At 53.8% G+C, this 18353-nt stretch overlaps 1 protein-coding gene across 3 annotated transcripts in view; it reads left to right on the top strand.

Moving 5' to 3' along the window:
• Nucleotides 1-18353, top strand: part of RIPOR3 (RIPOR family member 3) — an 85053-nt gene that overhangs the window by 41269 nt on the left and 25431 nt on the right. For 2 of the 3 annotated variants that reach the window (XM_053574304.1, XM_053574302.1), the window contains exons 2-3: nucleotides 8061-8179; nucleotides 16941-17087. In XM_053574304.1, the coding sequence (XP_053430279.1) occupies nucleotides 8061-8179; nucleotides 16941-17087 (266 nt within the window). Of the gene's footprint in view, nucleotides 1-8060; nucleotides 8180-12706; nucleotides 12980-16940; nucleotides 17088-18353 lie in introns of those variants that run through there. The other variant, XM_053574303.1, reaches the window with a different exon arrangement.

Here is an 18353-nt window from a genome sequence, read left to right as displayed (position 1 = left end):
AGGTCTGTGGAGTTGCTTGTAACGCAGTGGTTCCCATCCTGTGATCATGACCACAAGGGACATGTGATGGTGCCTAGTGACATCTTCAGTTGTCCCAACAGGGAATTATCCACGCAAAATATCATCAGTGCCAAGGTTGAGAGCTCCTCCCATGGGCTCCTGGGCAAGGGCTCCTGATTAGGAGGCACACCCCATGTGTCACGGTGGCACCCCAGGATGCAGGCCGGGGCACACAGTGGCACCATACCACCTCCCCGCCAGTGTCTAAGGTATCTAACCCTGGAGATTAAGCACTGCCACTTGCCAGCCTGGTGCCCCATCTCTGTGAGCCTCAGTTTCCTGGTCTATAGAACGGGGCGGCAGCAGTGCCCTCCTCAGGGGGTTTGTCCAGAGCTTACTCAACATCTGGGATCTCAAAGGGGTGCAGGGTGCATCTCGAAGCCAGACCTCCTGGTTACAGGAATCCGGTCAGTCAATTCTCAGAACAATGCTGGGTGCGGGGAAGTGCTGGTGATCTGAGCGTCATCCCTGTTTGCACTTGGCCTGGAGCCTTGACTGTCAGGTCCCTCCCTCCCTCGGTGCCAGGAGGGTCTCTCTGCACCCCCATTGCTTACTTCATTTCCCTTCCCCACCCACCCCCATTGCTGTCCTACAGCCAGAGACCAGGGTGGGGGCTTTGAGACAAGATCCGAAGCTGTCCCTGTGCATCCTGAGACTCAGCTGTCACCTTCACACCCATCTTTGTCATCTTCTCCCAGGCTCTCTCTGGTACCCGCCACTCAGCCCCAGCGCTGCTGTGGCCTCAAGAGGCCCTTTCCCCAAAGAGGTGCTTGTCTTCCAGGTAACCCCTGGCTGACCCTGCATGGCTGGTGGGAGTTGAGTGACCCAGGCAGTGAGGGGGCCACTGAAATTAAAACTCTCTCTGGAGATTTCACAGAAATTCATGAGTCATCCTTACCTCAGAAAACTCCAGCAGAGTGAGCACAGGGCTGCAGAAAGTGATAAAGCAGAGGTGACGGCCTCCTGCACCCGGTCCCTCCCCCTGTGCCTGGTGTTGAGCCATCTGGCTGTCAGGGAGTGTCCCTTTGCCTGCAGTCCCAGGAAGGTGGGCTCTGGGGCACAGTTGGGACTCCCCAAGGAGCTGACTGTTCTTCTCTTGGGCCAGAAGTCAGATTTAAGAGACGCCTGCTCAGGGCTGTCAGGCCACTGGCCTCTGCAGGGACACATCTGGGGTGTCCCCTCCTGGCTCCAGGTGGCTTTGGACTCACAGTGGCAGAGGTGGACGGCAGGACTCAGGAGTGCAGCTACCCTGAGGATGTTCTTACTTGCTCTGCTCAAACCAAGGCTCGCTCTCTTCATATAGATTTGCTGTTTACAAACATTTTACACCATACAGAAGACAGTTTGCTCTATGTGGAGGTTACCTTAAAAGAAATTCAACTCCCAAAAAGGGACCCTCTGCACTGGGCCAGCAGGGAGAGTGACAGGTGTTAGTGCCCACGTGGAGAGGGACTGAAGCAAGAATAACTTGTCCCAGAGTATGTTGGGGGCCTGGGGTGTGTTCCTTACTTAGACCACAGTGTCCTGCATGCTTGGGGGAACCCGGAGCGCTAGTCCAATCCTCCCATTTTACAGACAGGGAAACAGAGGCTCCGGGGTAGGGAACTTGTCCCAGATCACGTGTGGCAGGCGCCTAAACTTCTTCATTTCCTGGGCACGCCTGTCCAGGCCAGGATAAAACTTGGCTCTGGAAGAGCTGAACAGATTCCTTGCCTGCAGCCAGGATGCAGACTCAGCTGCTCCCTGAGGATGGGGGCCCTGACCAGGGCCCAAGGGGCTCAGAAGGTCATGGCTGTGGCCTCAGCAAGTTTTCTGTGGGATTCGCCCTCTCTAGGTCCTGCTGAAGGGTACGGGGAGCCATCCAGTGCCTCGGCCTTACCAGCAGGGAGCAAAGGGTGCATCAGCCAGGGATGGGATCCAGGGGGCAAAAACCCAATTTGAGGTGGCAAAGGCCCAGGGGTTCAAGCTTCTTGTAAACAATCTGATCTGTGTTGGCCCAGGAGACATTCACCTTGGTCCAAAGAGGCCAAGCCCCCCCCCCCCCCCCCCGCCCTGGGCAACTGCTCCTAGTCCCCATGGAGACCCAATGTGTTCAAGGCCCTGTGTACAGCAGGCATTCACTTCTTGTTTACTGAGACACAGTGTTTGTCAGGCCAGGTGGCTTATTCAAGGGGTGAATGAACTCTAAGGGCTGTCACTGCAAAAATCCAGAAGGCACAGGCCTGCCTTGCCCTGCCTTTTTCCTGGGTGCACCTGAAACTTACCACAAATGAGGGTCTTTTTTCTGTCTCACCTCTCAGGGATCCCCTCTGCAAGTACCTGGTGCTCCACTGAACTGTCCGCATTTCCTCCGACTGGTCCTATCTCTCTTGCCTCTGAGCTTTTGCATATACTGTTCCCAATGCCCAGCACACTCTTCCATCCTATCCTCCCCCTCTGCTAAGCCAATTCCTTCTCCAGATTTAGGTTTTGACTTAATATGTCACTCTCCCAAGGGGTTCTCTGTGGTTACTCTCTCCCTTGGGGCAGAGTTAGGGGTCCATGCTTGGCTCCCACAGGCCCCAGCTTGCTCCCTGTCAGGGAGGTCACGTCACCTTGTGCTTTGGTTGCCTGTCTCCCAGTCCCTTCTACTGGACATGTCACAGCTGTGTGCCCAGCACCTGCATCTGGTAGGTACTGAGTACTTGCATGCTGGTGAACAAATTGAATGAAGGGACCCTCAACACACTTCTGAAGAGACGTCCTTCAATCGTTCGTTTATTCAACAATCACTCATTCAACCACTACACACAGATGTGAACGTGACAGAAAAGCTCCCTGTCCCTGGAGCTGAGATTGTTGTGAGGGTTACACAATGAACCTGAGAACTGATAAGACAACGGGAAAGGTGGCAAGTTCTCTAAAGGCTATGAAATCAGTGGAGGGAGGAGGCAGTTGTAGCCAGGGGTCAGAAAGGGCCTCTCAGAGGAGGTGGGCTTGGGGATAGGGTTTGCAGCTGGGAAGCTCTGGGCCAGGGGTGCCCTGGCAGCAGAGGACACAGCCCATGCAGAGGCCTAGAGGGGCGTCTCTGGCTTTGGCAAGAAGAAGGAGTTTGGGTTCTTCTGGCTCTTCAGGTTACCTTTGGGGATCAAGACCAGTCACCTGACCATTCTGGGCTTGGCCGTACCCTCCATAAAATGGGGAACTGGTCTCTGCTCTCTCAGGCCCCCTCTGCTCCAGACATCTGGCTCCCATAGCAGCTTCCTCGGGACACCCATCCCTCTTCTGCATAAACTCACATTCCCCATCCTGGGCTATTTTGCTGTTTCCTTTCATGCTAAACCAAAGCAGCTATTTTGGAAACTCCTGTAAGCAAACTAAGTCCTGGCTGGCATTTGAGTGTATAAAAAACAGCCCTAAGTGAGGGACTTGGGCATAAAAGCCACCCAGCCCCAGGAGCCCGAGACGTTAAATTTAGCTGCTTTACCTCTAAATGAGGTGAAATTGCAGGTTTCTTCTGGCTGGTGGAGGAGACGCGGGCCAGCTCTGGCCAGCAGTGAGCAGGACAGATTTAGCGAGAGGGGGTTCTGCTCTTCCAGCTGCACCTTGGGATCAGAGGCCCAGGACAGTGCCCAGTGTCTGGGAGCTGCTTTCTGTACCCTTTGCACACACCAGCTGGTCCTGGTGTTGGTCTAAGCGTGTGCTACCTCGGGGCTGGAGAGAGGCATCGAGAGACTTGGGAGTGGAAGAGGATCCTGTCTACCACTGAAGGTTTGAAAACTGCCTGACCTTTGTACCTCCCTCCTCTGCTCAGGGGTCCAGTGGGGTCTCTGGCCCATCTCTCATGCCCTGCAGAGCACTGGCCACACAGGCTGCTCACAGCTGAGCCATCAGTGTCCCTGTGCCTTAGATGGTGTCTCCCCAGGGACTTCCTAGACCTGCTGACAATTCAGCTGCTGCAGGGTCAACTCCAGACACAGCGGGAGGGGTGGGGTCTTCAAGACCTTGCTCCAGCACCCTGCCTAGGTTCCCTGCTGGGCCAGTGCTTAAACATTAGGGATGCTAATCTTGGTTGCAGGTGGCAGATGTTCACTGGGACTTGTCAGGAGCTTGCTGTGGGAGGCTCCTGAGATTTTGGGGTCCCATCCCCAGTCTTCCAGTGGGAGGACTGTTTCTTCCTACACAGAACCTGGCTGGATGAGGCTGCAGCACCTAGACCCAGCCAGGAGGGGGAGTAGCTGAGCTGTCAGGGAGCAGTTGCCAGCTGCTGGCCCACAGGTGCCCGCAGCAGTGGAGGCTCCCAATCCCCGAATTCTACAGGGCTTGATTTTTCTAGGCCACTCCTCAGTGGCAGGTCCCCTTCACAATGCTGATTCCATTGTGAGGACCCTTCTCTGCCCCCAGGTCTGACTCCTGGTGTGGTGTGTGTGTGTGTGTGTGTGTACTTACTCAGCACAGCTAGGGGAGCAGCGCAGCCTCCTTGCATTAGAACAGGCTTTGGAGTCCAACATGCCCAGGATAAATCCCAGCTCTGGCTTTTCCTAAATGTGTGACATTAGAGGAATCATTTCATCCCTCTCTGAGTCTCATTTTCTTTATCTGCAAAATGGAAATAATAGTACTATTAATATTTGCCTCATATGGTGTGGGGAGAATTAAATGAGATTTCTAAACCCTTAGAACAGATAGCGGGCAATACTGGCTACCCAAGAGCTGGAGACAGGGGTACCCACCTTTGTTCATAGCTACTATTTTATGGATAAAGTTTTATTGGAACACAGCCATGACCATTCATTTTCATAATGTCCATGGCTGCTTTTGCTCTAAAATGGTAGAGTTGTGTAGTTGCAACAAAAACACGGCTCGCAAAGCCAAAATTATTTACCATCTGGCTCTTTACAGAAAACACTTGTCCACCTCTGCCTTTTTAGGCACACGGTGGTAATTCTTATTATCACGATTCCACTTCCTGCCCTTTGGGTGGCATAGCCTGGTAACACAGGGAAGCAGCCTGTCTGGGCTGGAAGATAGCAGGGTTAGCCAGGAAGCCAATCTCTTGGCAGATGGTGTGCAGGGAACAGCCAGACCCCAGCTTGAAAAATGAGAGTCCCTGGGCTCCTCACACCCCACAGAGCCTCTCTTTCCTCAGGTGAAAATGGGGTTGCTGAACCTCTTGGTGTCGTAATGAGCACATAGTCTGGTCATAGCCCATTGTGTGGGTTTGCATCGAACCTTAGTTCTCCTCTGTCTTCCTTTTTTCTCGCACTGAGCAGGAAGCCATGGGTTTGTGTTTAGTGCACTGCATGGAAAGGAAATGTTAGCAAGTGTCCTTCCTTCTGACCTTGAAGTGGAGTGACCTGGGTGAAATGGGAGGAATGACCCAGAAGGCTGAGGAGAGGACAGGGGTGGGGGACCAACGCTGGCTCCAGAGTATGTGTACCAAACACTGACCTTGGAGATCCAAGTGAGGCTCCTGCCCCCTCTCTGCTCCCTTTGCCCAGCTTGGCTGAGGACATCAAGTGGTTTGAGAAGGTTCCCTAAGCCCACCCTGGGTATGTGCTGGCTAGGGGCAGTGATGAGCTGGTAAAATTGTTTAACAAGCAGCAGGAAAAAAAAAAAAAAAAGCTATGACTTGTGGCCTTTGCTGATTCTTGTGGTGTAAATACTCCTACCATGGCTGATTTCACCATGGCTGATTTCAAATACCAGCATGATGTCAGCCGGCTCACCACAGCTCCTGAAAATTTAACAGTTGTCTCTTGGGAGCTGGTCCAGCTGGGAGCAGCGCAGCACAGTGTGGGCCTTGGGACTAGGTGAGGCCAGGTGTGATGACAAGGGCTAACTCTGGCATTAGATACCCTCAACCCAGCTCTGATGCTTCCTAGCTGGAGTCCTTGGGCTTGTCTTGTCACCAATGTGAGCCTCAGTTTCCTCATCTCTCAAATTAGGTCATCAGTAGAGCCTGCTCTTGTGGGGCTTGTGTGGATTTAATAAGATAATTTACGTAAAGCATTTGGCACAGGGCTGGCTTAATCATGAGCGCTGGATGAACAATGTCTCATTACCAGATTGCCTCAACTTCCCCATCTGTATGTGACACTGCTGTTTATGGATTTTTTTTTTTGTTTGTTTGAGACAGTCTCACTCTGTCACCCTGGGTAGAGTGCCATGGCTTCAGAGTTCATATCAGCCTCCGACTCTTGGGCTCAAGCAGTCCTCTTGTCTCAGCCTCCTGAGTAGCTGCGACTATAGGTGCCCCACAATGCCCGGCTAGTTTTTCTATTTTAGAGGAGACAGGGTCTTGCTCTTGCTCAGGCTGGCCTTGAACTCTTGAGCTCAAGGAATCCTCCTGCCTCAGCCTCCCAAAGTGCTAGGATTACAGACGTGAGCCACCAAACACAGCCTGTTTTTGGATTTATAGCGTTTGGCAGCTCCTGGCACTGGCCTTGCTGTCCTTCCCTATCAGGGCTAGAAGTCGCTCAGCTCTCCAGGGCTGGGGTCTTGGTTAGCCAAGCACAGAGACAGCTGCTCTTTGGGAGGGTCTCCTGAGCACCATGAGCTCTCGGTACAGTGTCTCCCCAATCCTCTGACAGCCTCTGAGGGAGGTCCTTTCCTGAATCCCATTTTTACCATTTTGATCACTGAGGCCCAGAGCCAGCGAGTGGCACTGCTCAGATCTGAGTGTCCCTATTTATACCACTGGCAGGGGTGGGGGTCATATGATTTGCCAGAAGGTGCATAGCAAGGCTCCAGGAGGAGCTGACCGAAAACCAAAGGCAAGACTGGACACTGGGCAGATGCAGTCTAATAGAGGAAGTCACTGCAGACAGATATGGCCCCCACCAGAACAAAGGGGCGGAGGCTGGACTCGCCTGTTGGAAAGAAGGATGTTGGAATGCAGGGGTCTCCCCAAGCAAGATCCAAGGGCCTGGGTGGACTGGAGCCGTTCCGTAGCTTTGTAATGGGCATTAGGGTCCCTGGGATCCCTGGATTAATATTACCCTGGCTGAGGAGCAGGGAAGGAAACTGCAGCAGCAGATATTTAGGTTAGATATGAAGCAGAACTTTCCAATAGCCTGTGCTGGAAGACGCTGCGCTCTATTCCCAAGGGATGTGGTGGCATTTTTCCAATCTAGAGATGGTTTAGGAGAAAGAGAAGACAGCCAGGGTTCTGGGCTGACCCCCTTTCAGGCTGGGTCAGAGATGAGGCAATGGAGCCAGGGCAATGGCAGGCCTCGATGCCAGCAGTCTGCCCTCATGTGAATCGGGCTTTGTCAGCCCCTGCTGGAACCTTCCCATGGCTCCCAGTTGTTTGCCCAGTTGCAAGGTCAAACCCCTCCCTGTGGCTGCCAAGGCCCCTCTAGACCTGAGCTGGGCAGGCCTCTCTGACTTCCTCTAGAGCTGCAGCCCAGCCCATGAACTTCCTTCTGTTCCCAGATCACATCCTTTCATGCCTCTGGGCCTTTGCCTCTGCTGTTCCCTCTGCCTCAGACACCCTTCCCCTTCACCTTTCTTCAGCCTGTCCTTCTCAGCTCTTGGGTGCCTCCTCCATAGCTAGGTCAGCTACCTCTGGGCCTCCTCACGTCTCCCTCACAGACTCTTTACTGCAGCTGTGGATGGTTGGGGGGCCTTCCTGCTAGAATGGGAGCCCTTGAGGACAGGGGCTTTGCCTGGCTTGCTCAGTGCACATCTCTAGCACAGGGCTTGGTGCAGCAGATGCTCGGCCAGGGCTAGAGGGGTGAGAAACACTAGTTTCTAGAGGTGCTGCCACCCCCACTTGCAGAAGCAACCATGCTGCAGAGCATAGAGGCCTGATTCAAATTCTGCTCCTGCCACTTGCCCCCAGTAAGTCCCTAACCTCACAGAGCCTGTTTGCCCATTTGTGACCTGGGGTCAATGGCAGCTGCCCCCACTGTCTAGGGCTGTCGAGAGGCCCAGAGGTGGTGGCAGAAGGTTGCCAGCCACAGTAGACACTCACTAGGTTTTGGAGCCAGGCTCACTCTCCGGTCCTTTTCTTGCAGGTGACAGCCATGTCGGTGAGGGTGCGGTTCCTGTCTCCTGGGGACGCAGGGGCCGTGGGGGTCGTGGGCCGCAGCGCCTCCTTCGCAGGCTTCAGCAGTGCACAGAGCAGGAGGATTGCGTAAGTTCCTCCCTGGTCACGGGTGTGGGGCTTGTTCAAGGACTGGGGAAGGGCAGAGACAGCCTCTTACTGCCAGTGACCCTGAGGCTCATGCCCAGCTTAGAGCCAAGCACGGTATGTGCGTGTGCACGCGTGATTCCTGGTGTTGGGAGAAACCTATCATTTCCTTGAGACCTGAACAGTTACGGTTTCAAGTTCTCTGGATGTGGATGTGCCTGAGCTTACCAGGCCCACTTGGCAGATGAGGTTCAGAGAGATGGAGCTGCTTGTCCAAAGTCACACGGTAAAACTGGTCCTGAGCTGGGGTGGGACTAGGAGGGAATGCTCTTCCTGTTTGAAAGATTAGGCAAGGGTGCCACCTATCCTGGCTCCATAACCTGGGGCAAGTGACTTCACCTCTCTAAGTTTTGTTTTCCTCATCTGAAAAATAGGGATCACGAGTGTCTCTCCCTCACAGGACTGTCATGAGGTATTGTGAGGTGAGGCATGGTAAGCAGCCGGCACACAGTAGGAGCTCATAGCAGGCACGCAGTAGGGGCTCACAGAAGGGACATAGTAGGAGCTCATAGCAGGCACACAGAAGGGGCTCACAGGAGGGACACAGTAGGAGCTCATAGCAGGCACACAGTAGGGGCTCACAGGAGGGACACAGTAGGAGCTCACAGTAGGTACACAGTAGGGGCTCACAGTAGGCACACAGTAGGGGCTCACAGGAGGGACACATAGGAGCTCATAGCAGGCACACAGTAGGAGCTCACAGAAGGGACACAGTAGGAGCTCATAGCAGGCACACAGAAGGGGCTCATAGTAGGGACACAGTAGGGGCTCATAGTAGACACACAGTAGGGGCTCACAGTAGGCACACAGTAGGGGCTCACAGGCGGGACACAGTAGGAGCTCATAGCAGGCACACAGTAGGGGTTCACAGGAGGAACCCAGTAGGAGCTCATAGTAGGTGCACAGTAGAGGCTCACAGGAGGGACACAGTAGGAGCTCACAGTAGGTGCACAGTAGGGACTCATAGTAAGCACACAGTAGGAGCTCATGGGAAGTTGTCAGGTGAGGAACAGCCTCTACAGGGACAGGCCTGGGGTTAGCATGGAGCCTCTCGCTGTAAGTCCCTGGGAGGCTCTGACTGGGCTGTGTCTCCTCTAGCGTTAGGTTCTAAGTCCCTGGACAGTGGCGTTTCTGTTCCTGGGGCCACAGCCAGATGAGCACAGGCCTGCCGCCCCTGGCTTCAGGGCCTCATGTTGGGCTCTTTGCAACCCCAAGAACTGCCAGCTAGCTGGCAGGTCCAGTGGTGGGGCAGTTTTGAGACATCCAGAGGGGGTCCAAACCTTTGCCTGTCAGTGTAGACGGGGACATAAGGTGGAATCCCCAGCCAGAGCAGGGTGCAGAACTCAATTGGTTAGTCAGTCAACAACCAAATCCCATCAAACCATTCCCCTGCTGGAGACCTTGCAAAGGCTCCTATCCCCACCTTGGCCAGCCTCATCCCCGCACTCCAGCCCCATGGCCTTTCTCTTGCCAGGCCTTAGTACATGCCGTGCCCTCCTCCCTCAGCCCCTTCCCACGCCTTTCTCTGCCAGCTCCTGCTCGATTGTCTTCAGGTCTCAGTTTCAGGCCACGTCCTGGGGAGGACCTCCGAGCCCCAGGCCAGGTCCCTCCTGTACGTGCTCCCTGAGCTCCTTCCTGAGGGTTCAACTGATGCGTGCCAGGCCCCCCTAACTCCAGCGGTGCTGACCCTGAGGTTGAGCCCTCCCTCCCAGTGCACTCTCCTTGTCTCTGGGCTGCTCGGTTCTGGGTGCCAGGGAAGAAGTGGCATCTCAGAGTCGGAATCCTGGAGTGTCATGGCTGAAAGCATCCTTAGGAATTGCTCGTTTACCCAATAAACACGGATGGAGCATCTATTCTGGCCAGGCCTTATCCCAAGCTCTGGGGACAGACCCAGGCCCCATCCTCTTGGGCTCCAGTCCTGGGGGACGGGCCCACAAACAATAATCCAGACAGATTCAACTGGTGGCCAGTGCTGTGTAGGAACTAAAATGGGATGAGAGGGGCAGCTGGGGTCTCCGAGTTGGCCTCAGTGAGCTCAGGCACATTAGGCAAAGTCCTAAGAGCACAGAAGGAGCAGCTCTAATCATACACAGATGGGTGTAGGGTGAGGACGCCGCCCAGGTGGCGGAGATGGCACATGCAAAGGTCCTGAGGTGGGAACAAGCTCTAAGGGATGAAAGTAGTTATATGGGTGGCATGTGGAGGAGTAGACAGGGAAGGAGGGGACCCTGCAGGGCCTCTCGGGCTACCCTAAGGAGCTGAGACAGACTCAGTGTTGGGGAGCCACCAGAAGCAGGAGCAAGTTCGACCAAAGCCCCAGACTGGTTAGTGCCCAGTGCCCCTGATTCCAAGCCCATGAGAGAGGAAAATTCTGACCTGCCGTGAGAAAGGCACACAGCAGGTGCTCTGTAAGTGCTGCTGAGAAGTCTTTAGTATAAACAGCCAGGAAATGAAGCTGTTTCTCGACTAAACCATTTCTGAGCTGCCTCTTTCTGGGCTTCTTTAGGGTCCCCCACGGGGTCTGGCATCAGGGCTGAGAAGGTCACTTGTGCAGGTTGTCTGGCTATGGGGTATCCAGCCTGCATAAACCTCTTCAAGCTGCTTGGGTGTGGAACTGGTCCACTGAGGCACTGTAGGGACCCCCCTGTGGTCTGGTGGGAGGAGAAGGGTCTGCAAGCCCCGTAGCCCAGGCTAACCCCAGGAGCACACAGCCTATGCACTGCTCTTACATTTAATGCCCTGCTGTTACCATCTAAAAATTCTTTAAAACTTTGACAAAAGGGCCTTACATTTTCATTTTGCACTGAACCTCACAAATTCTGTAACTGGCTCTCCCTGTAGCTCTCCTCCTGCCAAGTTTTTGGGGGCCTTTGAACTTTCTGTACCACGGGAAACATGGATGCCCGGAGAGTGCCCCCAGGTTGACCCCCGCCTTTTGTTTACCCTCCTGGATTCCTGGGATGGGCATTCTGGGTGGAAGGAAAACAGAAGCGATTCGGCTCCGTGACACCACTGGCCGTCAGCAAGGGTCCTGAGATGTCCAAGTCCTAGTCTAGGAGAGATGCCCCTGATGGCTGCAGATATCCCGGTACCTTCTTGGGACTGCCCCTTGCAAAGGAGTCCAGGGGATGCTGGGCCTAGGCTGGTTCTGAGCAGCCACCATTTGACCTCTGTCCCTGCAGTCCCCTGATGTGAGGTGAGGGGAAGCTGCCTACAATGACAGGGAACAGCACATCTATTTTTAACTTCGTCTCTTCAACTCCCTGGGGTCTGGACCCTTGGCTCCAGGGCTGGACACCCTGGGTTGGGTTTCAGGCCTCGTCTTCTGGCCTTATTTCCCAGGTAACCCAACCAGGCTGAAGCACAGCCGCACTGCCAGGCGCTCAGCGCTGGTGAGTTGGGCCGAATAACCTCAGCTGGGAGAGCAGGGTTCCACTTGGGGTGGGGGGCTGATGCCTGCTTTGTCCCCAGCTCCCCGGCACCTTGAAACCGCTTTGACTCTAGACAAGATTGTTTATTCCACAATCAGAGAACTCACTTGGAGAAGCAACCTGGTGGTGGGGGTGGATTTTACACTAAGGTGTGAATGATTGCTATAATGAGGCTGGGTAGGGAGATGGGAGGATGGACAGAGAGGATTAGAAGGGCCAGGCCCAACTCTGTCGCATTCTGCCCCAACTGTCAGACACAGATGCCTTCGCCCCTTCCTGCCCCGCCTCAGCCATGTCTCCCCCCAGGATGTCAAGCGCGGAGCCCCTAGGTGAGGAGGCCTGAGGACATGCTTACCACCTCAGAACTCCTCTGTTGAGAAGGCTGGGCAGTGGGAGTGTGCAAACAAAACAGCAGCCCTGGATTTTCAAGGAGAGGAGGCTGGAGAAAGGGGGCCACCCTGCGTGTGTGACACAGCCATGGCACAGACTGCAGCAGAGGCCAGTGAAGTAAGCTCAGTGTCTTCAGCTGTACCCAGGGGGACAAGACTCATATACTTGAGTCAGGACACACAAATCACTGAGAGTAGAGTTTGAAATTTGCAAGGGTCATGTGTGCCTTTGTCATCATCACTGATTTGCCAGGGTCACCGGACGCCAGTTAAATGGTTAGCTTGTGTCTTCACTGCATAGAGTCCCTACCTGAAGCCCCTCCTATAATTGCCCTGCTGGAGGCCAGAGGCAGAGGCAGGGCTGAGCCCAGCCTGTCTGGCTCCTGTACTTGCAAGCCGCCCCACACCGAGGCTTCCAGACACCACTCTGGGCAGCACTGTTGTGACCTCACACTAAGGCTGGAGCCAGCTGGAGGCACGTGCCTGTCTGGACGCTCATCAGACGTGCCAGGGGCTGTTTAATATTTACTGAGTCCTCCCTGAGTAGGCAAATCATCCGCCCCCAGAGGCTGCGCCCTACCTGGTTGGTGTGACACCCAGGGCAGACATGCAGCCTGATTTCACCATCGGGAGCCCGCCTGCACATCACCTTCCCCGGCAGGGCCAGCCCTCAGAGTGGCTGTCATGCCTGTCCGGTTGAACCTCAGACAAGGAGCGCTGGGCTCAGAGCTTCCTGGGAGTGGGCCCTTCCAGGCCTGGCTGCAGCAGTGAGGGTGCCCAGGCTCAGGGCAGGTGAGTGGGCACCTGCTGCCCGCCTGCCAGGGACCCTGACCTGACCCAAACTGGCCTCTCCCTGAGGCTGCAGCCCTGCATGTCTCTGCCGGCCTGAAGATGGCAACCTTGTGGAGGGCCTGGTCCAAGAGGTGGGTGAGATAGCCTCAGGGAGGGTGAGGGGAGGAGGGGGCACAATGCCCCTCTGGCTTTGGGAAGCGTCACTTCACAAATATACGAATAGCTGCAGCAGTAGGTATGGGGTTAAGCACTGCTGGGGCCTTAGGCTGCGTCCAGGGCTCTGTGCGCACCACCTTTACAGCGGGCCCCGGGAAGGGGCACCTGCAGCCTCACCTCACAGCCACCTAACCAGCCTGCCTTATGCTGCCTGCTTAGAGAAGTCTCCCTGTCAGCCTATTTAAATCCATTACTCCTCCCTTCCACTTGATTTTTCTCCTTAGCACTTGGTACATCTGATTTTCGTTTTTCTTTTGCTTTCTTCTTTTAAATTAGGTTTGACACATATATGGCACTTATGCTTTCCTAGGTGCTGCTCGAAGTCTTATATCTGTTAATTCGTGTAACCCTTGCCCTGGATTCCATTTGACAGATGAGAAAGTTGAGGCACAGAGAGGTTCAGTAACCTATCCAAGGTCACCCAGCTTGTAAGTGGAGGAGTGAAACATAAACCCAGGCATCCAGCTCTACACTTTATACTGCCTCTCACAGTGTCTCCCAGCTAGCCTGTCAGCTCACAAGGGCAGGGGGTTTGTCTATCTTTGTCACTGCTTTGTCCTTAGTCCCTAGAATGGGGTTGGTATACAGTAGACGCTCAGTAAATGTTTGTGAAATGAATGGCTATCTCACGACAGCTCTGTGGGGGCAGGCACTCTTATTATCCCCCTTTTACAGATGAGGAAACTGAGGCTTGGTTAGGTTAAGTGCTGGGGCTGGAATTTGAACATGGGGGGCTGACCCAGAACTTGCTCCTAACCATAGGGTGGGCTTGCAGCTCAGCAAGGGATCTTGAGGGTCCAGGGCAGGGTTCCAGACCCTCTAGCATGTTGGTATATGACTTGGACATGCAGTCGTGGCGCAGAACCTCTATGGGGGCTTGGTTCCCCATCAGCAGGGGTGGCCTGGACAGCTCCCATGTTGAGTCAACAGTGTGTGTGTGTGGAATGTGCAGCATCCGGCCCAGCTGGAAATGCAGCCTGGCTGCCTGCTGAACTTCTTGGGGGCCAGGGCAGGGTGGTGCCCAGTGGCCCTTTTCTCAGGGCTGGTGAAGGAGCTGGAGATTTTCCTGCTTGTTCCCTGCCTGGCTCTGCAGCCCTCACTCCTCTGCCTCTCCCTGTGGACTGTGAGCCCTGGAAAGTGGGCTCAGCCCCCATCGCAACACCTGATTCAGGAGGAACCTGCTCTGTGAGTGTGTGTGTGGTTGCATGAGTCCCTTGCCCTCGATTTTAGTCCTCAAAAGTGCAGTCGACTCCCAAGGGCTCTGAGGAGTTCTCAAAGCTGGTCTCCTTAGCGGGAGGACATCTCCTGAGTGACGCAGAGTGGTGAATCCTCAAAGTGGGGTTTGTGCACCAGCAGCCCTGACAGCACCTGGGAATGTACTAGAAATGCCCATTCTCAGGCTCACCCCAGGTCTACCAAATCCAGCACTCTGGGTGGGATGTGGCTGGCGATCTGAGTTGGCCAAGTCCTCCAGGTGTTTCTTAAGACTCTGAGAGATTCCTGCACCTGGCTTCCAGCTGGGTTCTTAGGATCCCCAGCTGAGGGTTTGCAGATGCTTAAGTTTGCACAGACAAGCTGCATGATCTTGGGCAAGTTGCTTATCTGAGCCTCAGTTTCCCTACTTTGCAATGGGTTGAAAAACAATACTTGCCTCATCAGGTGGTTGTGAAAGTTAAATGAGGTATTTCTATAAAGTCTTTAGTGAGCCCCTGGCAATAGCTGGTGTTCAGGGTAGACCTACAAACCATGTGTCCTCACTAAGCTCCCAGGGCCCTTGAACTTACAGTGTTAGCTGTTCTAGTAGCCCAGTGGCCGTGGCCCGAGGTTAATTTCGCTGCTCTGTAGAGACACTACTTTTTATTGTAAAGGTATTTGAAGGGGCTGGACTATCTCTGGGAGCTAACTCCTCCCCCCACCTATTCTGGGTCCCCAAATCTACAGAGGCTCTAGGTCCAGGCTTTTGGCCACCTCCCACCTCTGCTTGGTAAGCACTTGCTCTTTCTGTCCACTCACAGACTGTATGGCTGTCCCCTCTGCCCTTGTTAACTCTGTACCCTAGCTGGGAACACCTGGTGGGGTATCCCCATGGTCCCGCTGCACCTTCCACTTAAAGCTGAGAGCCACGAGGCTGGGGTTTGTTTTATCCAATCCCCTTGGCACGCCATATTCCCTCCACTCAGTTTAGCTCAGTATTTACTGAGCACCTACTATTTTCCAGGCTGGGAGCCAGATGAAAGATACCATTAGGATGTGATCATTGTAACAACATAAAGCCTCCTTTGCACCAGATGTTTGTCTTGACATCTGATAGAATGCTTAGTCCCACCTTCTGATGCAGGTTTTATTGTTCCATTTTACAGATAAAAATACTGAGGTAGTGTATCAGTGCAGAGGTGAGGATATTTTGATCAAAGAACCCTCAAAATGCAGGAACTTAAGTAAGATGTTATTCTTCCCTCTTAGCAGTCTGGAGCCGATAGAAGGTCAAGGCAGAGGTCTAGGGGGCTTCTTCCACAAGGCTTTTCTGGGGCCACTCCTTCTCTCCGCCTGCTCGGCCATGTCCATGGGAGCCCCTTGAGCATGTGGTTGAAGCGGCTTCCAGAGCATCCATGTCCCTGCCCCTGGGAAGAGGAGGAGTCAGACAGAAGGGCTAGCAGCTCCCCTTTAAGAAGTGAACCAGGAGCCGAAAGAGTCACTTCCTTCCATGTCTATTTTGTGAGACTGTAGTCATGAAGCCATACCTGGTGTCTCTAGAGGACCAAGTGGACATTAACACCTCTAGTGAGTGAGGGCTGCACCAGCCAGCCTGGTCCTCAGCCCTGAGAGTAAGTTACAGGATCAGAGAGGGAGGCTTAGATGCCATAGAAACCAGCTCTGTGCAGTGATAAGGGTGCTGGACTCCACACTACTGTAATCATTCCAAGATGCTGCCATATCTGTAAAGGTTAAGGGACTCAACTGTCACTGCTGGAAGACAGTCCATATTCCCAATTCCAACTGGCTGCAGCAAAAAAGAGCCAGCTGGCTCATGTAACTACAAGTCCACTAGCAGGTTCAGCTTCAGGCATGGCTGGCTCTAGCAACTCACTGTAACAAAGATTCGGTCTGTTTCCCTCTGCTTCTCTCTAGTTGGCTCCATTCTCCATACGTGGTGGTAAAAAGAGGAGGCTAGAAGTTCCAGGAGTATAGTTCTAGGTTAGCAATGCCAGTGGGGAAAAACCTTACTCCCTCCTGTGAATTCCAAAGAAAACTGGCTGGTGACTGGCTAGATTTGTGCCTCAATCCTCCCCTTGGCCATAGGAGCAGAATATGTTCACTAACCCAGGCCTAGGATGTGGGTTTGCCTCAGATTGCCTGCATATGTGAGTGCATGTGCAAATGTGTATGTGCGCGTGGATTTCTCAGGCTACTTTTTCCTCCCACAATCACAAGTATCAAAAACAGAGCTGGGGAAATGCCCCAGAGGGGGAGGAGATGGATGCTGGGCAGGTAAATCCATCAGGGGTCCACCCCATAGGTAAACCACAAGACTACATTTTGGCCTCCCATGCGGCTTTGCCTGCACAGGCACAGCACACTGAGCAGACAGCATCAACATTTGGGCCTCACTGTAGGTTTATTTCTGATACCACGTTTTTATTATTATTCTTTTAATCTTTAAATCCAGACCGCTCAATTTACAGATGAGGAAATTGAGGTCCAGAAAGTCTCAACAACTTTCTCAAGACGACACAACTTGGTGGAGGTGGGGGTGCGACTCAGGCAGGTCTCCTGACTCCCTCTGGCTCTGGTGTCTATTCCCAAAGTGTCCTCCCTGGGGGAGGGCTTTGCCAGAACCCTGCTCTGACCTCTCCTTCCCTCCATCTCTCCTCACAGAAAGTCCATCAACAGGAACTCTGTGAGGTCACGAATGCCTGTAAAATCCTCCAAGACGTACAGCACCCTGCGGAAGGGGTCAGTCTGCTCGGACCCCAAGCCCCAGCAGGTGAAGAAGATTTTTGAAGCATTGAAGAGAGGCCTCAAGTAAGGAGGGCTGTGTGCTGCCTTTAATAAGTGTGTCCTTCCGCCTTGCCTGCCTCTCCTCTCTGCCTCTCTCTGGGGATGCATGGGCGGGTCTGTCTGCACGTGGGGACAGAAGGCGCTCCTGGTTGCTAGTTTAGTTAACAAGCATGTGGGGGTGCAGCCACACGCTCAGCCTGGTCCTTGGGTGCCAGGTTCCGGCAGTGAATAAGTCAGGAGGACTCTGGTCTCGTGGAGCTCCTGGAGCAGAGGAGCAGATGGAGACGAAGGAGCAACTGAGTCAATAATGTAATTAATAAAGCCCAGCAGTGCTGGGTGCAGCCAAGAGAGGTGACAGAGAGGTGTGCATGACGGCCTCGGCAGACAGGGTGGCCTCGGGACTCTCTAAGGAGGCTTCTGAGACGTGAATGGGGGACACATGTCCCAGGCAGGGGAACGGCCAGGGCAAAGACCCCAGGGTAGGAGACGTGAACTCCCACGACAGAGGAGTTTGCCAAATATGCAAAGGCCCTGGGGTGCAGTTAGGAGGCCAGGGCGGCTGGATTCTGAGCGAAGGACAGAATTAATCAGAGTCACTCTCATCTGCTGGGCAGAGGCCAGAACAGGAAGAATCAGTCACTGTACAAATAATTATCAAGGGCTTATGAAGGTCCAGGCCCAGGGTACAGGAATGAACTAGACAGACAAAAATCCCTGCCTCGTGGAGCTGACTCCTAGTGGGGAAGACAGTGACGGTAAACAATACAGAAAAGTGACCTAGAGTATGTCAGATGGTGGGTGTGGCGGAAGGAACCACCAGGTAAGAAGCCATGAGGCTAGGTGCATTTTAAACCAGGTGGTCAGAAGGAAGGTCTCACTAAGAGGGTGACATTTGAGCCAGGCACAGTGGTTCACACCTATAAATCCCAGCACTCTGGGAGACTGAGGCTGGTGGATCGCCTGAGCTCAGGAGTTGGAGACCAGCCTGAGGGAAATAGACCAGTCTATTCAAAATAGACAAACAACTCGGGTATTGTGGCAGCGCCTACAGTCCTGCATACTTGGGAGACTGAGGCAAGAGGATCTCTTGAGCCCACGAGTTGGAGGTTGCTGTGAGCTATGACACCACGGCACTCTACCCAGGGTGACAGAGTGAGACTTTGTCTCAAAAACAAAACAAAGGTGATATTTGAGCACAAACTGAGAGGGTAAGGGAATGAGCCACGCAGATAATGGGAGAACATTCTGGGCCAGAAGAGCCACATATGCAAAGGCCCTGGGGTGCAGTTA

This window comes from Nycticebus coucang, chromosome 21 (genome assembly GCF_027406575.1).
Source record: "Nycticebus coucang isolate mNycCou1 chromosome 21, mNycCou1.pri, whole genome shotgun sequence".
Classification (NCBI taxonomy): Eukaryota; Metazoa; Chordata; class Mammalia; order Primates; family Lorisidae; genus Nycticebus; species Nycticebus coucang.
Note: the sequence above shows the minus strand (reverse complement) of the source record. Positions and strands in the feature narration are given on the sequence as shown.